Genomic DNA, 22,432 nt, shown 5'->3' with positions numbered 1-22,432 from the left:
TTGACTTGTTGATTATGCGAGTCTATTTCAATGTTTTGAACAGAAACATGTTCAGAATGATGACTCCACTACTGTATTCTGCTTGCTGAAGCTAGGATTCAAGCTCCAAAAGGTCTATTTTTTCTTGCGCATCTCACAGACAAATTGGAACATCTGTGAGAGAAAATTTATTGACTTTTAATGTATCATGAGTAGTAGACAATATCAAAGTTTTGAGAAACTCTAATACTTCATTGATTCTAGCCATTTTCATTGAACAAATAAGGTGAATCTCACAAATATTGCTTCCAAGAATAAAGAAATTATAGTAATCAATGCATTCAGCAGAAATGGACAACCAAGGATGAAATGTTGGAATAAAGACAACTAGTATTACTAACGTATTTGACTTCGGGGCTTACTAGATTCTTGATCTCAAGCTATATACAAATAAACCAAGTCATAGATATATATAATCATCTCAAAACCACAATAGAATATGATTGAACATATGGAATATGCAAACCTTCAATGTATTCAAAGCAGCATACAACAGTTCCAAGCCGTGGAATTTCAACCATCCCCACTCAATTTCGAACAATACAATGCCAAGGCGATTGCCTTATTTAATGCTCAACACTCAACATTTAAATGTTCATACCAATGCACCAATACCCTATGTAGCTCCAAGTTATTTAATAGTTGGATATTTCCTCTCAAACAACGCAAATTGTTCACATCAGGCAACAAAAATATCAATGCACAAATAATAATAGCTTCAACATTGAATTCAACGCAAACTCAAAAGGTTTAGTAATGGCATTATGGTGATTGGAGGCATTGGAATTCTGGTGAAGGATAATTTAATGACTTTCATGAATAATTTCTCATCATGCTTCACTAACTATAATTAACACAACAAGGAATAACATATAATATAACCAATACACCATGATAATTTACACTCTGAAAATTGGCTCTAGTTTAGTTTCTCACTCAAGGTCACTTATAAATCTTCGAAAATCAATTATTTTAGGTGAAACCCATCTTCTCGAGGAGTGTAATCTAGTGGTAGCTGATAATTTCCAATTGGTGAACTCGATTATGTAAAATCCTCCTCTTCTTCTCATCCTTGTGCGTAAAACAAGGCCATCAAATATAAATATGATGGGAAGAACAAGTTTCGGTTTGAAATCAACCCTCAACATGTGAAAAATCTTACAGAGCTCTTTCGACCTATACCACAATTTAATTCTCACCCTGAAATTCTCTGCATTCCTGTGGAGGCTCACCCTCTTGAACCTAGAGTTCAAGTTGACCTTCAGCGTACTAGGGCACTTCAATTTAGGGAGGAGATGATGAGGGCGAAATTGTGTTGGGAGGAACTATGTCGAGAGGAGATCCTGAGAGAGGAATTGCACTGAGAGGAACTATGTAGAGAGGAACTGCGTCAAGAATAATTGCGCCGAGAGGAATTGTTGAGAGAGGATATCCTACGCTATCAGGAGGAGGCAAGACATGCAACACATACTTATTTTGTTCCTCGGGCTCCTTTAACTGGATATGGTGTTGATCCTTCTATAGCTTAGAGGGAGCATTATATGACAAGCCAAAGCTCCACTAATAGCATTCTTTTCTTCACACTAAGTATGAGAAGACTATAGAGTTTATTTAAGCAGATTCGATGAGTAGAGGAAACACTTATGATAGTGAGTAGAGATGGAAAAACTGACTCTAATAGAAAATTGAAAGACTAATAGTGAACAAATTGAGAATTTAATTAAACCATGCACAAAAAATATCTTATACAAATTTAGGAATGACAGAGAACTTAGGTGTAGTTTTGACAGAAAAAGATGACATGCAGAGAAAGGCCACAAGACCAGTGGCTCAAACTGGAGCATGGGCCATAATTCTCCCACTCTAATACCATGATAGGAATTACCATGGCAAAGACAAAATATGAAGGATAATCATTGAATACATTATTATTAACAATGATACATATTTTTGACAGGCTGCTCGGCTTTTTTTGGAAACTCCGGAGACTGGAGAACGGAGTCGGCTAGGGTTTGCAGAGCGATACTCTGCAACGGAGTACTCTGCACGAAGGATCAGGCCCAGACTCTGTCCAACTTCTGCAGCTGCAGAGTGACAGAGCTGCAGGTGTACAGCGCACAGCGATGGCTCAACCCCGGGGGGGGGGGGGCGACAAAGCCCTCCCCCTCACAACACAGCAAGGAACCTGAAGTGACATTTGGAACGCTGGATCCGAATATTCTGAGCAAAGGAAAGAAGCAAACTCAGAGTGACAGTGACAAACCTGAAGAACAGGAGACCCAGGCGACTGAACCGCCAGTCACCTCCTCCACCTGCCGACCGGTGGCCAAGATCAGACCGCGCATAGAACTATCCGGCGAAAAGATTGAAAGTCGGATCCAATTCATGACAGATCATGCAGTCATCGGCAAATTCATAGGGTTCTGGCCAACAGAACGAGCCCTAAATGGTTGGATCGCGGCTAAATGGAAGCCAAAGGGAGATGTCTCCCTTCAGTTGGGGCCGAAGGGCTTCTTCACTGCTATCTTTTACTGTCTAGAAGACAAGTTCAGGATCTTGGGAGGGGGTCCGTATTTCTTCAACTCAGCTGGTCTCTATATCACAAACTGGAAACCCCGATTCAACCCTGATAAGGAGGATCTCACATGGGCTCCGGTCTGGATCAGGTTATATTCGCTCCCCGACGAATACTGGGAAGAGGACAACCTGAAGCGCATAGGAGATGGAATAGGACAATATATCAGAGCATCAGAGGACACAAAAAACCGTAAGTATATATCCTATGCAAGAATCTGTGTCTTTATTCGTCTTAATGAAGCTCTTCCTGACTTTATAACCCTAGCGCACCGCGATGAGGAATGGACGCAGGCCCTAGACTATGAACATGTGCCGTTCCGATGTCGAAGATGTCATGCAATAGGGCACTTGTTCAGGGACTGTCCCCTCATTGCTAAGGCAAGCCCGCAGGAAACATCGGACCCTCCTTCACATGATGGCTTTACCCAAGTCTCCTACAGAAAGCGCACTCAGAAAAAGCCCCAAAATGCCTCTAAGACGCAGCAGCCCAAATCCCCTAACCCTGGTTCTAAGAACAGCTTTGAATCGCTTAGAGATCTCCCTGAAAACATAGTCATACCTGATAATATCAACCCCACCAGCCCATCTTCCTCCTCCCACCCCTTCCCCTCCACCTCCCCTCCCAACTCAAAGACTCCCATACAAATCCCGACCATCCTCAGCAAGCGCCAGACAGAACCAGAGAAAACTCCGATGGAAACGGAGAAGAATGAGACATTGGCTACCATTATAATCTCCGAAGGAACTCAAGAAGACACGAATCAACCTCATATTATGGAAGTCGAGCCTGAAAGCATTGATCTCCATGGACTGGACATTATTGGGCTAGAGATAGCTTGTAGAAAAGAGGCGTATCACTCTATTGCAGACACTGAGATAGAAAAGCTGGAAGAAGTACTCTCCAGAGCCTTCCACCAACAGCAATTGGGCATTCAACCTGGAAGTGAATGGGATAGCAACCAGCGTCCGTCGGACTCCAAAAAAAGAGGGAGAAAAACAGATCTTCAGAGAACAATGGAGGTGGGCAAACTCCTGGTGGACTCAGGGAGATATGCAAAGCTCACGAAGTACTTCAGCCCTACCCAAACCAGTTACCCATGAAGCTGATCTCTTGGAATTTACGCGGGCTCAATAGCCCGAATAAATCAAGAATGTTAAAAAACATGATCAAGATGGAAAAACCGCAAATGTGTTTCTTCCAAGAAACCAAATGCAACAGTCAAACGCTGGGACGAATACTTTCAAAAGCCTGGCCCGGCTGCCGCTCAGTAGCCGTAGATGCAACAGGAGCCTCGGGGGGGCTCGCGATTGCCTGGAACACTCAGGCAATCGAGCTCACTGACTTTCATGCCTCTCATCATCTTATTCAAGCTGCATTTCATATCTTAGGCACCAAGGTTCATGGTAACCTTTCCAATGTCTACTTTCCTCAGGAGGGAGGAAGCAAAAAAGTCCTTCTTGATACCATAGAAGCGCTGAATGCCAACAGGCAATATCCGCTTTGGATAGTTGCAGGCGACTTCAATATGATTACAAAAATAGAGGACAAAACAGGAGGACGATCCAGATTGGAGCCCGAAGCAGAACACTTCAAGGACTTCATCCGCAATGCCTCGCTCATCGACATGCCTTATTGCAATGGGACATACACATGGAGTAATCACCGAGGTGGAAAGAATCAGATCGCGTCTAAATTAGATCGCTTTCTGATCTCAGACAATGCGATCCATTTAGGTGGTGACTTCACGGCGGAGATTCTTGCTCACTCGGGATCGGATCACTGGCCAATTGCTTTACGATGGCAAAGACCAGGGAATAGCACCAAAAAACCGTTTCGTTTTGAGGGCTTCTGGTTGACGCATCCAGCATTCCAGGACTTTGTCAGAACCATATGGACCTCCTTCGTCCCACCTGAGGGCTCAAGGATGTACCAGCTACAGCAAAAAATGCGCTTCCTAAAAAGCCACCTCAAACGATGGAATCGGGAAACCTTTGGGAACATTTTTGAAGCACAACAAGATCTAAATCAGGAGCTCAAGGATCTACATCAGACAATAATCAACACAGGGCACACGGAAGCAACCATGTGCAGGGAGCAACACATCTACAATCAGCTCGAGGAACGAAGGAAACAAGAGGAAATTTATTGGAAACAAAAATCAAGAATCAGATGGCTAAAAGAGGGGGAACGCAACACTAAGTTCTTTCACAACACCACGGTGCAAAGAAGGATGCACAACAAAATACCTTTCATCAAAAATCCAGAAGGGATCAAGGAAGAAGAACATGAAAAGATTGAGGAAATCCTCATCAATCATTTCAAACAGGTACATCAGGAGCCGACGGTGGACAGGAAACAGGCAATTGAAAAGATCACAAAAAACATTCCCAAGCTTGTCACAGAGGAGCACAATGAACTGCTGATGCGCCCAATTCTCATGCATGAAGTGGATGAAGCAATGGCACAGCTCAAAGAAGGTAAAGCCCCTGGCCCTGATGGCTTTACATCTACTTTTTTTCATGCTTTCTGGGATTTAATTAAAATAGAGGTCTGGCAAATAGTTGAAGAGTCCAGGGCCCTTCGCTGGATGCTCCCCTCCCTTAACTCCACCTTCATAGCTCTAATCCCCAAAGAGGAAAACTCCTTAACCCCTGATAAATTCCGACCCATAGCCCTCTGCAATGTCCTTTACAAAGTCATATCCAAAGTCATAGCAAACAGACTCAAACCTCTGCTACCCATGCTCATATCCCCGGAGCAGTCAGGATATGTAGAAGGTAGACAGATCATGGATGGGATCATCCTCTCGCATGAAATCATTCACTCTCTCCAGTCATCCAAACAAGCTGGTATGCTTCTTAAAATTGACCTGTCCAAAGCTTTCGACAAGCTCAGCTGGACTTATATTAAGCATATGCTGAAAGCCTTTGGTTTCTGTGATTCTTGGATAAGATGGATCATGAGCCTCATCTCATCCTCCCATTTCTCTATCCTTGTCAATGGGTTACCCTCCCGGCCCTTCAAACCCTCTAGAGGTATAAGGCAAGGAGACCCCCTGTCACCTTTCCTCTTTGTTTTAATGGCGGAAGGTTTAGGCCGGCACATCAAGCAAGCCCTGCTCTCCAATCAGCTTAAAGGCATCTCCATTCATAATACCGCAGCCTCCTCTCATCAGCAATTCGTAGACGACACCATGCTCTACGGTTATCCCTCAGCTCAAGAAGCCTCTAATCTAAAGTCCCTGCTCGACGACTTCTCTAAAGCCTCTGGAACTCAGATCAATAACTCCAAATCTCAAGTCTTTTTCTTCCATACCCTGCCGCCTGTAAAACGAGCCGTCTCCCGTATCCTGGGTTTCCAGCCTGCCTCTCTTCCTTCCTTGTATCTGGGAGCCCCCCTTACAGCCTCGGCCATAAAGCAGCCGGCATGGAGAGCTCTTCTAGAAAAGCTTGAGGCCAAGCTCAGTCTTTGGACTAATCGATCCCTAAATCTGGCTAGTCGGGTGGTGCTTCTCAAGGCGGTTTTGCAGGCCATGCCGCTCTATCTTTTTTCTATTTTAGCCGCACCCAAATGGGTTCTTAAGCGACTGAGAAACATGCAGCGCGACTTTCTGTGGGGCAGTACTGCCACCAACCGTAAATGGGTACTGGTCAAATGGGACACTGCTTGCAAACCCAAGAACAAAGGAGGAATTGGGCTTCGGGACCCTGAGCACAGCAACACAATCATGACAGCAAAAATTTGGTGGCAGTGGGTGACTAATCCAGAGAAATTATGGGCCAAAATATGGACTGCCAAATACACCAACAGCATGCCCCAAGCAGAGCTCATCAGATTCACTCCTACTATCAATGGGTCTCTTATATGGAATGCAGCTAAACAACATCATCAGCTCATTCAAAAGCACAGCTTCTGGGAAGTACGGAATGGACACAATGCTAGGTTCTGGAATGATGCATGGAACCAGATGCCTAAACTTTCAAATTTTCTCCCTGCTACAATCATTCCTCACAGCCAAGAGCAGCAGCAAGCCACGGTGCAACAATTCTGGACACAGGAAGTGGAAAACGGGATCAGGAAATGGCAATCAGGCAATCGAATCACCAATAGTACAAATCCTCAGGAAATATTGGCATTAGAGAACGAGTTAAATAAAAGAAGAATCAGACAGGAAAACAATGAGGACATCCTCAGATGGGGTTACCAAACCAAAGGGACATATACCACCTCAGAAGCCTACAATCTGTTGGACAACTCCCCCATAAAACCGGACCCCCTATGGGATAGAATATGGAGCTTCAGAACCTGGCCAAAAATCTCTCACTTCCTCTGGCTAGTTGGGCACAAGAAGATTCTTACCTGGGACAAGTTAAGAAAACGCAATTTTCATGGACCTTCAAGATGCCATAACTGCTCCCAAAATGAGGAAACGTTGCAGCATCTTCTCCAAACCTGCTCAACCGCCACTCACTTTTGGGAAAAAGTAGAATTCAAATGCCAAAGGAAAGGACGGGAAGCTGAAGGCATCATCAGCACCATTCGCCAATGGCCCAAAAGACCTTATGAGTGTGAGATTCTCAACCACTTGTGGAATCTTATACCAGGCATTCTAGTATGGAATATATGGAAGGAGAGGAACAGGCGCATATTCAAAAATCAAAGCCGAACTAATGACAGCATCTGGAACAGCATACACAGCAACCTACAAGAAACCATGTTGCTGAAAACTTGGAGTAAAGAGGATCTTCCCACAACAGATAAAGAGCAAAACATCCTAAACAACTGGATGCTGCAGTTGCCACAAGAGTCAACCATGCATCAAACGGTGAAACGCAAAGGAAAGGAGAATCAGAGTTGGAAGGCCCCTCCCATAAATACTTATAAACTTAATTTCGACGGGGCCTCAAAAGGCAACCCGGGGCCAGCAGGTTTTGGAGGCATTATAAGAAATCACGAAGGCTCACTCATACAGGTCTACTTCGGAACCATGGGGTGGGACACCAACAACTCGGCGGAGCTGGAAGGCATGTGGCAGGGGATCCAGACAGCAAAGCGACTCAACCTTCAACCGCTTATCGTGGAAGGAGATTCTCAAATCCTCATAAATATGGCTACTCGTATTCAGAATGGCTCCCAAGCCAGGAAGGTGGCAGATAGTTGGAGATTAGAAGCCAGGTTGAGCAACCTTGCCCAGGAATTGCGCAGACACAATGCCCTCTCCTTCAATCACACCAAAAGAGAAGGTAACAAGCTCGCGGATCTCCTGGCAAACATTGGCGTAGATTGCAACCAGGCCTTCCAAGAAGGAAATTTGGACATCATCCTGAATAAGCAACAGAAAAAGGAGTGTGAAAACATACTCCATAAGGATGTTGAATCCCCGGATGCGGGTGATGACGTGGTGAGGGAGGACGAGCCACATGCCCTGCATGTGCCGCCTCGTGGTTATTCTTAAGGAGATGGTTCGACCGTCATTCCATAGTGATTCTGCACACACGCGACGGAATTCATGGCAGTTAATGAGCCGGGACGGATTGCAGTTAATGTTCTGGGGAAGGGGAAGCTCGGAACTCGATTACAGAGAACAATGTGGGAACCTTGGCAAGATAAATCCAGGCGAATGTGGGAGACGAGGAAGAAGGAGCCGAGGCAGGCCAGAAACTCCGCCGCTGTGCACAATTTGGTATGCTGCTGTAACTGGTGGTGTGGCAAACTGCAGTGGTGGAAATTCTCAGGCTCTCTGGCTCAGTGGGAGGTTCGAAGGGGTAATTTGCACACAGAGGGAGGAAGCTTGGCAATTAAAGTGGTATGCACATACGAGGGAGGCAAAGAAGCAAACATGGTTAAATTGCGGGAGAGGCAGCCAAGTAGACGAGGACCAGGAAGGGGGTCCTCCTCTCGAACTCCTGCAGCAGACGAACATCATCATTGCTGCTGTTGCTACTGCCACAGGAGAGCCAGAGCAACGCAGCTCCCGTATGGGCAATTTCTGGAAGTGGGCAGTTCGAGCGAGGGAGGGCCACTGCTGCCTGCGTTTGGCTCTGTGGTTTTCACCTTGGGTGGCTCTCGGGATACCACAGGAGTCAATGTCCATATCTCTGTTATGTTTACAAGAATTCCTGAAAGTGGCGAGGCAGGCGCACCAGAGGGCATGGTGGAGACATCTTCAGAGGGGGCGAGCAAGGAGGCAATGGAGACCCTGCCAAAAAGTTCGGGCAAAGAGGATAAGGGCAAGGGTAGCATGGAGGAGCTGCCGCCGGTTGAGCAAGAAAGTTTGGGAAAGGAGGAGGACAAAGACACCGGACCAAACTTGGGGCCGGCACCTCCAGGCATGGACGAGGAAAGATGGAAGGCCATGTGGGCAGGTGTCCCGGAAGGAAGGGGATGGTGCTACGTGGAGGAGGACCCAAGCCTTAGCGAGGAACCCGGCAGCGAGCCCCAAATTCACTCAGTCCCTCCTCTCGCCACCAGAAGCGACGACCAAGGCCCCTGCGGGTAAGTCGGTCACAGCATCATCTGTGCGTCGGTCTAATTGGAATTTTCTGAGTCTGTCTATCTGGCCCATATATGAAGGGTTCAGCTTTACTTTTCTTTACTGTTATGTTCAGTCAATCATGGTCGACAGCCCCTGCGTGGGCAGAAATGGTTGTGTTTTTAGCAATGAAACGTTGTAGGTTGTTGTTTTACTCTGCTTCTGTTCCTCCAGAAGCAATGGTTTTTTGGAAATACTCTGTTAGCTTGAATAGTTGCCTAAGGGAGAATTTTGGTTCAGTCGATGCTGCCCCTGCGAGGGAGCTTCTTGTTTCAGAGTCTATCCTTTCCAAGGTGCATCTGCTGGCCTTGGATTGCCTGCATTACTGTCTGTAATTTGATTTTGTACATATAATAGAAACTTAGATAGTCTTTTAACGACAAAAAAAAAAAAAAAACAATGATACATATTTTTTAATACATTGGAGTGACCCTTGGTTTCATATTCCAAGTGGTCTCTTGGACTCCCTTTGACTGTTCAGTTCCACACCAACCCTTAGAGGATTCGGTGTCCAACAATTGGGAGAACATTAAGTCTAGGTCTTTTCTTTCTTCATTAGTACTAAATGAGGATTAACGGGTTTAATTTGTGTAGTAGCTTTCTTTTGAGGCATAATAATAATACTCCTCTTTATCACAACTTTCAGTCACAATAGGGAATTGGATCTTCTAATACAAAATTATGTCACTTGTAAGTTGTGCACCTTTCAAACCTTATTTTTGAGAATATCTAAATGGGTAACCTTTTTCCTAATATATTTCTAATATTTGAACCCTTCTAAATATTTTTTTTTCCTATAATACTCTGATATGTCTTCTTTGCAATTTGATAGGTCTAACCACAATTTGATGTGTAAAGTGTAAGCTATAGTAACTTTTCCACAACTTTATTTTGTTTTGCCTCTTATTGAGATAAAACTTGTATAGTTTCCTACCCTTCCAACCTTTCAAATTTGATTCTAATTTTTTTTCATAAGGTAGTTCATTCTGATTCCTCAAATCTAAAAAAAATTCACAATTTAAAGCATCCCAAAAAAATTATATAGAAAATTCCATAATCACTCATTTGAAACTGATTTCCAGACCATTCTCAAACCCTAAGTTGCATAGAATATCTTAGCAAATATAGTGAACAAAAATACAAAATGTTTACTAGATGTACCATGTGATTCTTACTAAATCTGGTAAAAATTTCACAATTTACAACATCCTATAGAAACAATTATATCAAAAATATTAAGATGCCTCATTTGAAATAGATTTAAGGACCAATCGCAAACCGTAAATTCCTTAGTGTATATCTCAGTAAGTATAGTGAACCAAAATATGAAGTTTTACCTAGATGTTCCCTAAGATCCCGATTGAATATGCTCAAAATTTAACCATCTTAAATGTCCCAAAAATGGTTAGGGTGAAAATCCCAAGATGGCCTATTTGAAGTAGAAAAATCCTAGATTTGTAAGTTCTAATAACAAACGTTATGAATCTTGTGCCTTAAAAATGATTAGAACTAATAATTACAATCCACTAGGAAGGAAAACCTCATTTTACAATGAATACAATGTATAATATCATATTTGATGATCCTAAGACTATGTACCCTTAGTGTATATATATGGGACAAAGCATATAAATGTAATAAAAAGGTACACTAAAAGGTTCTATATTACATAGATTATAACAATAGAAATATAATCACTCAATATTTATGGTGTAATAATGGGTTTTACTATTAAGGTAGGGTTTATATAGGGCATACTAGAGGAAGGTTTGGAGAGAGTGAAGGAGGAGGAGGAAAGAGATAGGAGGGAGAGAGGTAGAGAGCCAGATTAAGTAAGATTAAGAGAGAGAAATTGGGATAGAGAGAAACATAGAGGGAGGGAGTGGTGGAGAAAAAGAGAGATAGAGAGAGAGTAGTAATGAGGGGTCATAGAGGTGACAAGGGAGTAGGGGATAGGAAAATAAGGGAACATAGAGAATGGGGGAGAGAAGCAAATAGAGGCACAATTGGAGAGAGAGGAAGTGTGGGAGGGAGAAAGGGAGGGAAGCAAAAAAAATAGATATGGAGGGAGAGAGGTAGAGAGAGAGGAGAACATCATCATCTTTTTGATAGACCCTCTTTCCTAAGGCCATATTCCATCATCATTCCCTCTTCCATGGGGTTCAATATTCCTTCCATGCATCTTCTTCCTTATAGATTCATTTATTCTCTATTCCCTCTGCCTTAGGGCCTTATTCCATGCTTAGGAACCTTCACAACATTTAACCATATGTTTGGACCCCTTTCACAAAAAATTCAACATTCCCTCGGTCCATAAATTTATTCCCTTGACCAAATAACAAACCTTGGCCACTAATTCCCTAAATTAATTGAAAAAAAATTTCAAATGGAGAACAAGTATACACTCCTATTCTTGTTCCTAAGAACACATGCATGTTCTTGTGAATCCCAATTTGGCAAAATAGGTCACGGTTTAGCGAATGTCAAAGTTATCACTTTAGGAATGCACACACGCTTTTATATGAGAGCATTCATATTGATACCATTACCACTTTTTTCATTCATTATCTTTATGCGCACACACATACACACACACATACATATTAACTGGAGTTTTATTAATATTTGATATATTTAAAATTGACATAAACTTATGTTACCAAAAGAAAATATTCACAACACAATTCCACACTACATATAATCACATTTATTTAAAATTATATATTAAAAATAAATACCATGAATTAAAGAAAGAAAAATGATATGTAGGGGACTATCTTTGTTAGAGTTAGGGTTTTATTCGGTAGAACCCTCTGCAATCTTTGTTTTGCTAACGATTTCTACCACTCAACAAGAAATCATTTCTGATTTTGACACTATCACTTTAGTTGATTCTAATCTATTGAATGAGTTCTCACATGGGGATTGGTGAGAAAATGTCCTATAAAAAAATGGCGACTAGGGAAAGCCAACCAACTGTTGTGGGTTCCAGAAATTTGTACGACACTAAAATAAGTGTGGAAACCTAATCCTCGGTACACAATGGAAATCCCAATTCAAGAGAATATGCCCACTTAAAGATGCTACAAACACTAAATATGAGGTTCGATCCAACAAAATGGAAGGATAAATTCAATATATGAAATACCACACCCTCACCTACAAATTTAATGGGTTATGACCATCAATAAGGGATCTAGTCAAATTGATTTAGAGAAATTGGTAGCCAAAAGGTTAGATTGATCTAGAACTGGGGGGGAAAAGGTTTCTTTATGATAATATTCTCTAGTATAGAAGATAGAGCATCCATATTTGAAACAATACTTATTTTTTCAAGAGCATGGACCCTTTTATGAGATTATAGGAGGAACGTTACAATCCCGAGAAATAGCAATTTTTAGTTGCACTGGTGTAGATGAGGCAATTTTTATTCATAAATCAAAGATTGAGATTTTTCTCAAAAATAGTTATGTCCTTTATTTCATTTTAATTAAATTGATTAATTAAACAAATGCCATATGAACATGAATTATTTGCTTTGGGCTTGTGGTATTAATAAGATATGGTGTTGGCCCATGGTTTTGTAATAAAGTTTAAGAATCTCCATGTTAGGGTGGTGTTGAATCACCATGGTTAAAAATCTTATTACATGTATTTTAAAATGTATATATGTTTAACTCATATATTAATAATTTTATAATTAATATTATTATTATTAATAATTTAAAATATTTTTTTACGACTTTTCTAATATTGGTAATATGAGATGTATCATGAGATAAGGTTTTTGATTCCTATCAAAATTTACTAGTCATTTAACTTACATGGTTTTGCTAGTATTAAAATGTGTGCTTGAGTAGATTAGTTTTAATAACAACTAAGTGTAATAATAGAATCAATGGAATTAACATAAGGAGAGATAACCATTTACTCCTATTTGGTAAGTCTATATTACTAATATAGATATTTTTCCATTGATGACAAAATAAAAAATGTTTTATGTGCATATCTTTTCCATTAATTTGGTCATTGACATTTTCTCATTCTCTTCCCTTTACGACATTGTGGAAAAAGGCTTAACTTATGTGAAAATAACATTATTTTTATACAATACCTTTCTAGTTATAGGATCTCAAAGGTTGTAGAATTTCACACCAACTTCATAGTCAATGGAGATACATTTCACAACATTTTTTTCTAACTTCAATTGCTTTTGCTTAGGCAGATGAGCATATCCCTAATAAAAAAAATATGAAGATGCTAACGGATTTATTTCCCATCTATATCTATATAAGTTTGTTACTTAGAATAATTAATATGAGCAATCTTTTAATCAAGTAACATGTAGTGGAAACTAGTTCTATACCAAAATTCTTCCCTAAGATAGTTCCAGTAAGCATACTTTTAGCTCTTTCTATTAATGTTTAGTTAATTGATTATACAAATCTATTTTGGTGAGGGATATTTGGAATTCTCATATGCCATTTAGTACCACTTTCCTTATAAATCACGTCAAAATATGCACATAAAAATTTACCACCGTTATTAATCCTCAACGTCTTAATTTTCTTATTAGTATAATTTTCCAAGAGTTATTTAAAATCCTTAAACAAACTAAAAAACATAAAATTAAGTTATAAGAAAACATACCCATGTCTTTCTAGAATAATTATTAATGCATGGAACATAATAAAAAATTGAAGCCTTAAAAACTGAAGGAATTTTAAATACGTTGCAATAAGGTAACTCCATTAACCCAAAAGATTTATTAAAAATAGAATACAATAGAACATGGTTATGCTTTTCATATACACAATTTCTGCAAAAATTAAATTCAAGAGCATAATCCTTCAATCCGTCGACATGATTTTTTTATTTTCAATAACCACAAGCCCTTCTCACCTATATGGCATAATCTTCAGTGCCATAACATTGTCTTCTTTGTAGTAATTTTCTTTTGAAGCTAGAACTTGTTTAGGTAGAAAAAAAGTGGACCACCATAATTACACATAAGTGATGATTGTGAAGGTGTATCTCCCATAGATCTCGCCATGCAGAAATTGAAGAACTACTACACTGCATGGTGCATGCATCAAGCTAGAACAAATTTCTCATTTCAACAACTTTAGAAAGCACCATAACTTATTGGACCATATTACACACCCAATCATGAAAAATATCTGTCACGCTCCAATGATTTTTTTTCACTCATTGTACATTTCATGCAAGAGCCAAAAAGTGTTGAGCTCACAATTATATTGAGATGGGTAGGAACAATATAAGAAAATTTTACTTTCTTTAAGCATTCCTAAACCATAAGAAAACAATCACGTATGAGATATTTTTGTTTCATAACATGGAACACAAGATTTATGTCGAAAAACTTTTGGGAAAAAACCACAAAACTTATTTCTATAATGCCTTCTAGGCACCAACCTACGATATATATATATATATATCTATATATATATATATCTATATATATATATATATATATATATATATATATATTATATATATATATATATTTATTATTTTTATTATTATTATTTTTTTTTTTTTATGTACCAACCTACTGGAGACATCAATCCCCACTATTACAAATATTTTTAGGCACCAACATACTGCAAAAACCAATCCTCACTGGTGCAAATAATTTTATGTACCAACCTATTGGAGACACCAATCCCCACCACTGCAAATTGTTGTTGACACCAACCTACTTCACTGAGACTTCTTGCTACTACTACCTTCACCAACTCCACTAGCTCCTTCTACCTTTACTAGTTTTTTGTGTTACTTCTACCTTCAATAGGTCTACTAGATACTTTTCCTTCACTGTTGGAATGTTTCCTTAGAAGATAATAATGTTTAGGTTATTTTAGAAGAAATTCTAATTTTATGAAAAAGAGGTATATCCCACGGTAATCATGAAGTAAAACACTATTGTAATCATTTATTATATAAATAAGAGAAATTACATTATCCCACATATATTATTGGGATGTAATTCCTCAATATCTCTTAGTATATAATAGAGGTTAGGGAGTCCCATGGAATAAACACAAAAACTATTATAGTCCTACCATTTTCAAGTGGTGAAACATTTTTGGTAGTGCTCTATGTAAGACTTTGTATCTTTAAAGATAATAAAGTTGTTATTACCTTTTCATGGATGTTTACCTAATTAATATTTTACCATGTCATTCCAATGTTTTATGTTTTACCATGTCATTCCAATGTTTTATGTTTTACCATGTCATTCCAATGTTTTATGTTTTTTTGTCTCTTGTCTCCTTTCTATTATTCATTAAGAATTTTATTATGCATAGGAGTCTAGATTATTAAAGTTTTGTGGCATTTTGTATTTCATATTCCCAATATTCTAATATGGTATCAGATCTAGTTACTATTTTCTACCTCCTTTAGTAATTTTTTCTTTTATATCTAACAATATTTTCCTTGGTTTTAAGCACTTATTATTTTGTGTTTGGGCCATCATATCTAGTAAACATTAAAGATTCTCTCTAAATATAGGTATTTCAATATATGATCGTATTTTTTTGAAATTTTGGCTTTGTCATTGGTTGTCGAACAGTGAAATCAGCTAGGATCAACTATTGGTTCATTAAATTTAGCTTTGGTTTGCTCATTTTTTATTAGTTTTCCTAACCTAGATTTTGTAAATTTAACTTTTTTAACCTAAATATTTTGGAAACTTTTTAGTTTTTATATTTATCGGGCCTAATTTTTTAATTGAGATATGTTATTTTTCGAAGTTAATATCTATTACTACATGAGCCTGTTTTCAGTGGGGATCTTTTATCAAAAGTGTGTTTTTGTGATCTACCTATTGGGCCATTCGTCACTCATCTTTTCACATTATACAACTTTGTATGGAATCCATTTGGACTTATATAGATAGAATGAGGGCACAAACCAACCACTATAGTAGACCTGAAATTGAGCGAAGCTTTCATAGCCACTTTTCCCACAAATTATTTATGTGTTCTGTCAAATGTTTGTTGTTGTATTGTAGCTCTAGACTTCTGATTATTTCATATCCTCGATATTATAACATTAATCAAGTTTTCTTCTTCTAAAACTTGTTGTCTTCTTTGCCTCTCCCTAAGAACGAATTTGTACATAATGTCTCCAATCCAATTTTACAAACCTGACTGTGAAATTTAACCTTAAACACTTTTGTATGACTCCTTAGATATTTGAAAATTTCACAGTCTCAAATTTCCTAGGAAATAAGTTAAGGGAAAAATTATAGGCTAACCTATTTTAAATTAATTTCATAATAATTTAGAAACCCTAACTTTCACAAGGCTTATCTTTGAAAGTGTGGCGAACAAAAGGCTATAATTTTGATCAAGGGTATTGTCATGTGATCAATGGGTCTCTAAAAATTTTAGATTCCAAAACATCCCATAAATAATTTATTGAGAAAATTCCAAACTAACCTATTTGAAACTGATTTTAGGATTATTGAGAAATCTAACATCCCAAGCAATAAAAAAATAATTGTCAATTTTTTTTGAGAAGGTTTTTTAGACTCATCATCAAAACCAAGCAACAAAAAAGGTAGTTTTCACCATTTTTTTGAAAATATTTTTTAGAGACATCATCAAAATCATTCGTTTCCTTCTTATTTGAGATTATTTTTCTCTTCCATATATTCTATTTTGAAATGTTTGATCTCACTGTAGTTCCAACATTTTAACTTGGAAATTTCAAGAGACTTTTATCTCTCAAGGATTTCGATCTATACTTCTCTATATTCTTTCCTTACTCCTTTGAACATCCACAAACAAGTGAGGCATTATTGGTAAATTCAAAAATTGTATGCCTCACCTTATTTCAAAGTAAAGCAACCACAACCTCATCATGCAACACTGCGCATACAATTCTCGCAATGGCCATTAGAAGCTTATCCCATGAATTTGGAAAAGAGCATAAAAGTGTCATACAATAGTCCTCCCCACCCACATTCACTCCATTTGAAATCAATCGGGTAACAATAATATTAAATGCATCTAGATACTAGAATTCATAGACCTAGATATATGAGAAGGTCCTTCATATTTGAAATTCTATAGCTCAAAGGTAATACTATTAAAATTCTATATTTCTAATCTAGATATGCTTGTTGTTTCTCTACAATTGTATTTCCTCCCATCCAAGATTCTAGTCAAACTAAGAGTAGATAAAAAAAACATTATTTAGATCAAAATGAAAGGAGAAAAAGTGCATAATATAGTTCCCACACATCAATTAAAAGAAGAATGTATTGAAAACTTTCAACAAATAGTTGCAAGAGAACAAGTGAAAGAAAATAAATAAGAAACGACTAGTGCAACCATATAAATCAAATGGTTGGTAAATTCCGGTTGTAGGCATCAAAACATCATAGAAAATTTTAGGTGCGAAATTTCACCCATGGGAGAAATTAGGCGTTTATTTATTTTGGTTAGGAAGTTTGTTTAGAAATAGGGGTTTGAATATGCATCACCCAATATTTATTTAAATAAAAAAAAAAATAGTTGTAAACCATTAGCCCATGGGAATTTGATGGGGAGAGTTTAAAAAATTATTTCGCCCTGCAAATTTCAAACTACATTCTCTCGTTCAGCCTATTTTTATGGTAATGGAAAGTATCAAAATACATTCCACCATATTTTTATGGGAATAACAATTATTTGGATTTGTTTCTCCTCGTGGAATTTCTTCCACTCTATTATATTTTTCTATTAACCCAAACTTATTGGAACTTGTTTTTTTCAAGTAAAATTAAAACTACATTCTCCCATTCACCCTATTTTTATGGCAATGTGTATGAAGATATATTTCACTCTATTTTTATGGAAATACCAATTTTTTGGATTTTTTTTCTGATCGTAAAATTTATTTTCACTCTATCATATTTTTCTATTAACCCAAAATTGTTGCAATTTATTATTTTTCTAGTAAAATGTATCACACACTTCATGGAATGTGGAATCATGGGTTTATAGGAATTGGGGGTTTCTATAAAATAAATTCCATCACTATTTAAACAACCATTGCAATGGAGAGATCAATTTGTAAATTATTCCCTATTGATTTGACATCTTGCGAACACAGTTATTCGACTATATGTGTTTTAATTTGGTAAGCATTCACCCACATTTGTGTTATTTAAATGTTAAAATTAAGAAACTATCCAACATAAAAATATGAATATCATTATTAAAATTTTACTTTTTATTTTATTTTTTACCTAGATAAACTATTATATTTTTTTCTTATTGTAATAGTAGAGACTATCAATAAAGCTCTATATAAATAGTAGATGATGTACCATCCTTTATATTTTTATATACTCTAGATTGAAAAGAAATTTGATTTATTAAATCATTTAACCCTCTATATAAAAGAGATAACCGATTTTATGAACCTAAAATACCATGGTTGTAAGATAGAGTTAATTGTTGACATCACTACATTCACCATGGAAGTCATCAAAATTGTTTAGGAATCAATAAAATAATAGTCCAATGAAGGTTGTTGTGGGAGTTCACAAATTCTTTTAACATGGACACTCTAGGACATTCAATGGGTTTGATTCACCATGTATCAAGAAAGGTTGATTGTTCTCATAAGTGTAGCAATCTTGCTCCAGGTGGAAATTGGTGGCCACCCATCTATTCCACCTAGAATTCCAGTCAATTTCATAAGTTTCCTTGATTATAAAGCATTTACTATTTTTAGCACTTTATTGGGTCCTAAACTTTCAGAGTTGTTTTGACCCCCTAAACGACAATTTTTTGAGGTTCGCAATGAGCCCATAGCTATGTCACAAATCCAGTATTACACAGAGAGATATTTCCAGGGAGTTATCATATGTGCCAAACGAAGATCATATGACCAAGCTACAACCCTATGAAGTTGGTTGTCCAACTAACCTCAACGGGACCCACAAACTCTTGACATCCCATCTCCTCGGGTTAGGGTTTTGGTTGTTTGTGGTTTCCCGTTATTTTTCAATAATAAAACGGCCCATGAGCCTCATTGTAACACAATTCAGAGGCATGTAACCACCACATCTCTTCTCAGTGAGAAGCTACCATCACCCAAGTTAGTTTATTTCGATTCTATTTGTAGGCATCTTTCAATCATTTAATATTAATTAGATGACGATTTAGTTCTACCGCATCTCTGCGTTTATTTGTATATCAGTATCTTATTTCATTTTTGCATAAGTACAAATTAATGGTATCAGAGAGGTTTGATTTTTCTCTATTTTTCTTTGAATGTCCCCAACAAGGTCGATGTATAAGGAGTTAGGGCTTGAACTAGTTGAACCTTTGCAAGACGAGCCTCACAAACCACCAAGATGAATCAAACAGGTCACAAATGACAGGATCATGGACACACAAATCAATAACACTCACCAATAGAGGATCCAACTATATCGAGTTGTCAGAGCAAGCCAACTCCTTCACCAGGGAAAGTGGTTCACGAGGGACTAGGTTCAACAAAAATTTCCTCACCTCATGGAGGCTCTGCATGTAATGGGGATAGTTGCTTCCTAAGGGGAGAGGAATGATCTAGGTGGATATTGGTGGTCACCCACCTAGCCCTATAACTGGTTTCATCAGTTTCCTTGATTATAGGAGCATTTATTATTTTAGCAGTTTTTCGAGTCTTGAACGTTTAGAGCTGTTTTGATCCATACAACGAAATTATTTTTAGATCCATAGTAGGCCGTAGGTCGAGGCCTTCCATAAATCCTGTAGCGCTGGGAGAGATATTTCCAGTGAGGTATCGCACGCGCCAAACAGAGATCATATGATGAAGTCATGACCCCGGGAAATTCGCTACCCAATTAACCCCAATGGGGCCCACAAACTCTTGGTGTTCTATCTCTTGGGGTTAGGGTTTTGGTTGTTTATGGTTTCCCTTTGTTGTTAAATAATAAAAATCCCCTTGAGCCTCATTATGACACAATTCAGAGGCATGTAGCCACCATATCTCTTTTCAGAGATAAGTTGCCATCACCCGAGCTAGTTTATTTCCATTCTGCTTGTAAGCATGTTTTAGTTCTTTGATATTAATGAAATGAAGATTTGGTTATGATGCATTTCCTTGTTTATGTGTATATCTATATCTTATTGTATGCCTGCATAGGTCTGGAACAAATATTTCATTTCTAATTCAATTAGCTATAAATGATGGAAGTGAGGGTGGTGGAGCTATATTCAAATGTAGATATAAAAACTACTTACTTTTAATATCTCCCTTTTACTTACAACAATGTAAACTTTGAAACGGGAACTGATACTGTTACCCGTTTCGTAGAGATAGCAAAAGAGTGACCCGGTTTTGAAAAGGGGGGGATGCAGAACACACATATTTTTTTTGGAGCATAGTTTTTGGCACTTTAAATTTTTTTATGTACATTACATTTTAGAATGTTAGTAATTTGCATGTTGATTTAAAAAGTGGTGATTCTGCATCAGGCCCTTTTTTTAAAAAACCTATTTTTTGACTTTAAATTTTCTAATGTATGAAATGTAAATAATTTTTTTCTAAATTTAACAAATTTTGACACTTTAAATTTTTTATGTCAAATTTTATGTTAAAAAAAAAATACATAAAAAAAGACAAAAAAACATAAAATGTAAATATATATGTGTGTGTGTAAACCATAAAAAAGTTACCAAAAAAAATATATAAAATTAACTAAAAATAGAAAAATTTTAAAAAGCATTAACAAGAAACTACAAAAAAAATAAAAAACAAACTAGATTAAAAAAAATGAAAAAAAAAGCCAATAAAAATATAAAAAACTATTAAAATCAAGATTAAAAGCATTAAAGAAAAGACCTAAAAAAACAAAATATACTCAAATTAAAAAAAAAACAAAAAACAAAATATATATATATATATATATATATATATATATATATATATATATATATATATATATATATATATATATAAAACATTTAAAAATTAAAGAAAAAACATATATTTTCAATTTTTAAAAATTAAAAAACATTTAAAACTTAAAAAATATATATGCATGCAGCTCTGCCACCCAGGGCCACGCCCCGACAGACGGCTGGGCGGTGGCTATCCGATTCTGAGAATCGGATAGCCACCCCCATGGGCGGTTAAGCGGTGGCTATCCAATTCTTGGAATCAGATAACCACCGCCCGACTGCCCGTGGGGGTGGCTATCCGATTCTCGGAATCAGATAGCCACCGCCCAGCCACCCCCACGGGAGGCCGACCGGTGGCCATCTAATTCTGAGAATTAGATAGCCACCGCTGGGGGGTGACTGGCGGCCATCTCATTCTAAGAATCAGATAGCCGCCGCCGGGCCACCCCCACGGGTGACTGGGTGGTGGCTATCCGATTTCAAGAATCGGATAGCCACCCCCATGGGCAACCAGGCGATGGCTATTTGATTCCGAGAATTGGATAGCCACCCCCACAGGCATCCGGGGGATGGCTATTCAATTCTGAGAATCAGATAGCCACCCCCACGGGTGGTTAGGTGATGGCTATTCAATTCCAAGAATTGGATAACCACCTCCACCTATGGTCAGGCGGTGGCTATCCAATTCTCAGAATCGAATAACCACCCCTTAACCACCCCTGAGGTGGATATCCGATTCTCAGAATCGGATAGCCACCGCTCGGCTGCCCATGGGGTAGCCGAGCGATGGCTATCCGATTCTGAAAATCGGATAACCACCACCCGACCACCCCCATAGGCGGCTGAGTGGTGGCTATCTGATTCCGAAAATCGGATAGCTATCGCCTAACCGCCCGTGTGGATGGCCGGGAAGTGGCTATTCGATTCTTGAATCAAATAGCCACCTCCCAGCCGCTTGTGGGGGCGGTGGCAGATAAAATTGTTTTCTTTGAATAAAAAATAAATTTTGTTAAATATGTTTATTGTATATATATATATATATATATATATGATGATGATGGTGGTGGTGGTGGTGGTGGTTAACGTCCGCTGAGACCAAACATTGGTCTATCGGACCTAAAGAAACAAATTATTTATTTTGATTTAAGATTTTATTTCTATGCTAAAAAAGCTTGGAGAGAAGCCTCCCGAGCTCACTATAATTTTGACATTGTAAAAGGCTAGGAAGGTCAGTATTGTAACAAAGATTGTGAAATTGAGATCTAATGTGGTTGTACGTGGGGCACTCTAAGAGGAAGTGGTTTTCATCCTCGATGTTCCTATTCTCACATATATGGTAGATCCTTTCCA

At 38.0% G+C, this 22,432-nt stretch overlaps 1 protein-coding gene across 1 annotated transcript; it reads left to right on the top strand.

Moving 5' to 3' along the window:
• The first annotated feature begins 3,803 nt into the window (after positions 1 to 3,803).
• Positions 3,804 to 8,072, top strand: LOC149193348 (uncharacterized). Its single transcript, XM_089407289.1, has 2 exons — positions 3,804 to 4,496; positions 4,944 to 8,072. Exons 1-2 carry the CDS (start codon positions 3,804 to 3,806, stop codon positions 8,070 to 8,072), a joined length of 3,822 nt encoding a protein of 1,273 aa, XP_089263415.1.
• The last annotated feature ends 14,360 nt before the right edge of the window (positions 8,073 to 22,432 follow it).

The sequence above is a fragment of the Pinus tabuliformis genome, chromosome 2_2 (genome assembly GCF_031772625.1).
Source record: "Pinus tabuliformis cultivar Carrire ecotype Pingquan chromosome 2_2, CPIR1, whole genome shotgun sequence".
NCBI classification, from domain to species: Eukaryota; Viridiplantae; Streptophyta; class Pinopsida; order Pinales; family Pinaceae; genus Pinus; species Pinus tabuliformis.
Note: the sequence above shows the minus strand (reverse complement) of the source record. Positions and strands in the feature narration are given on the sequence as shown.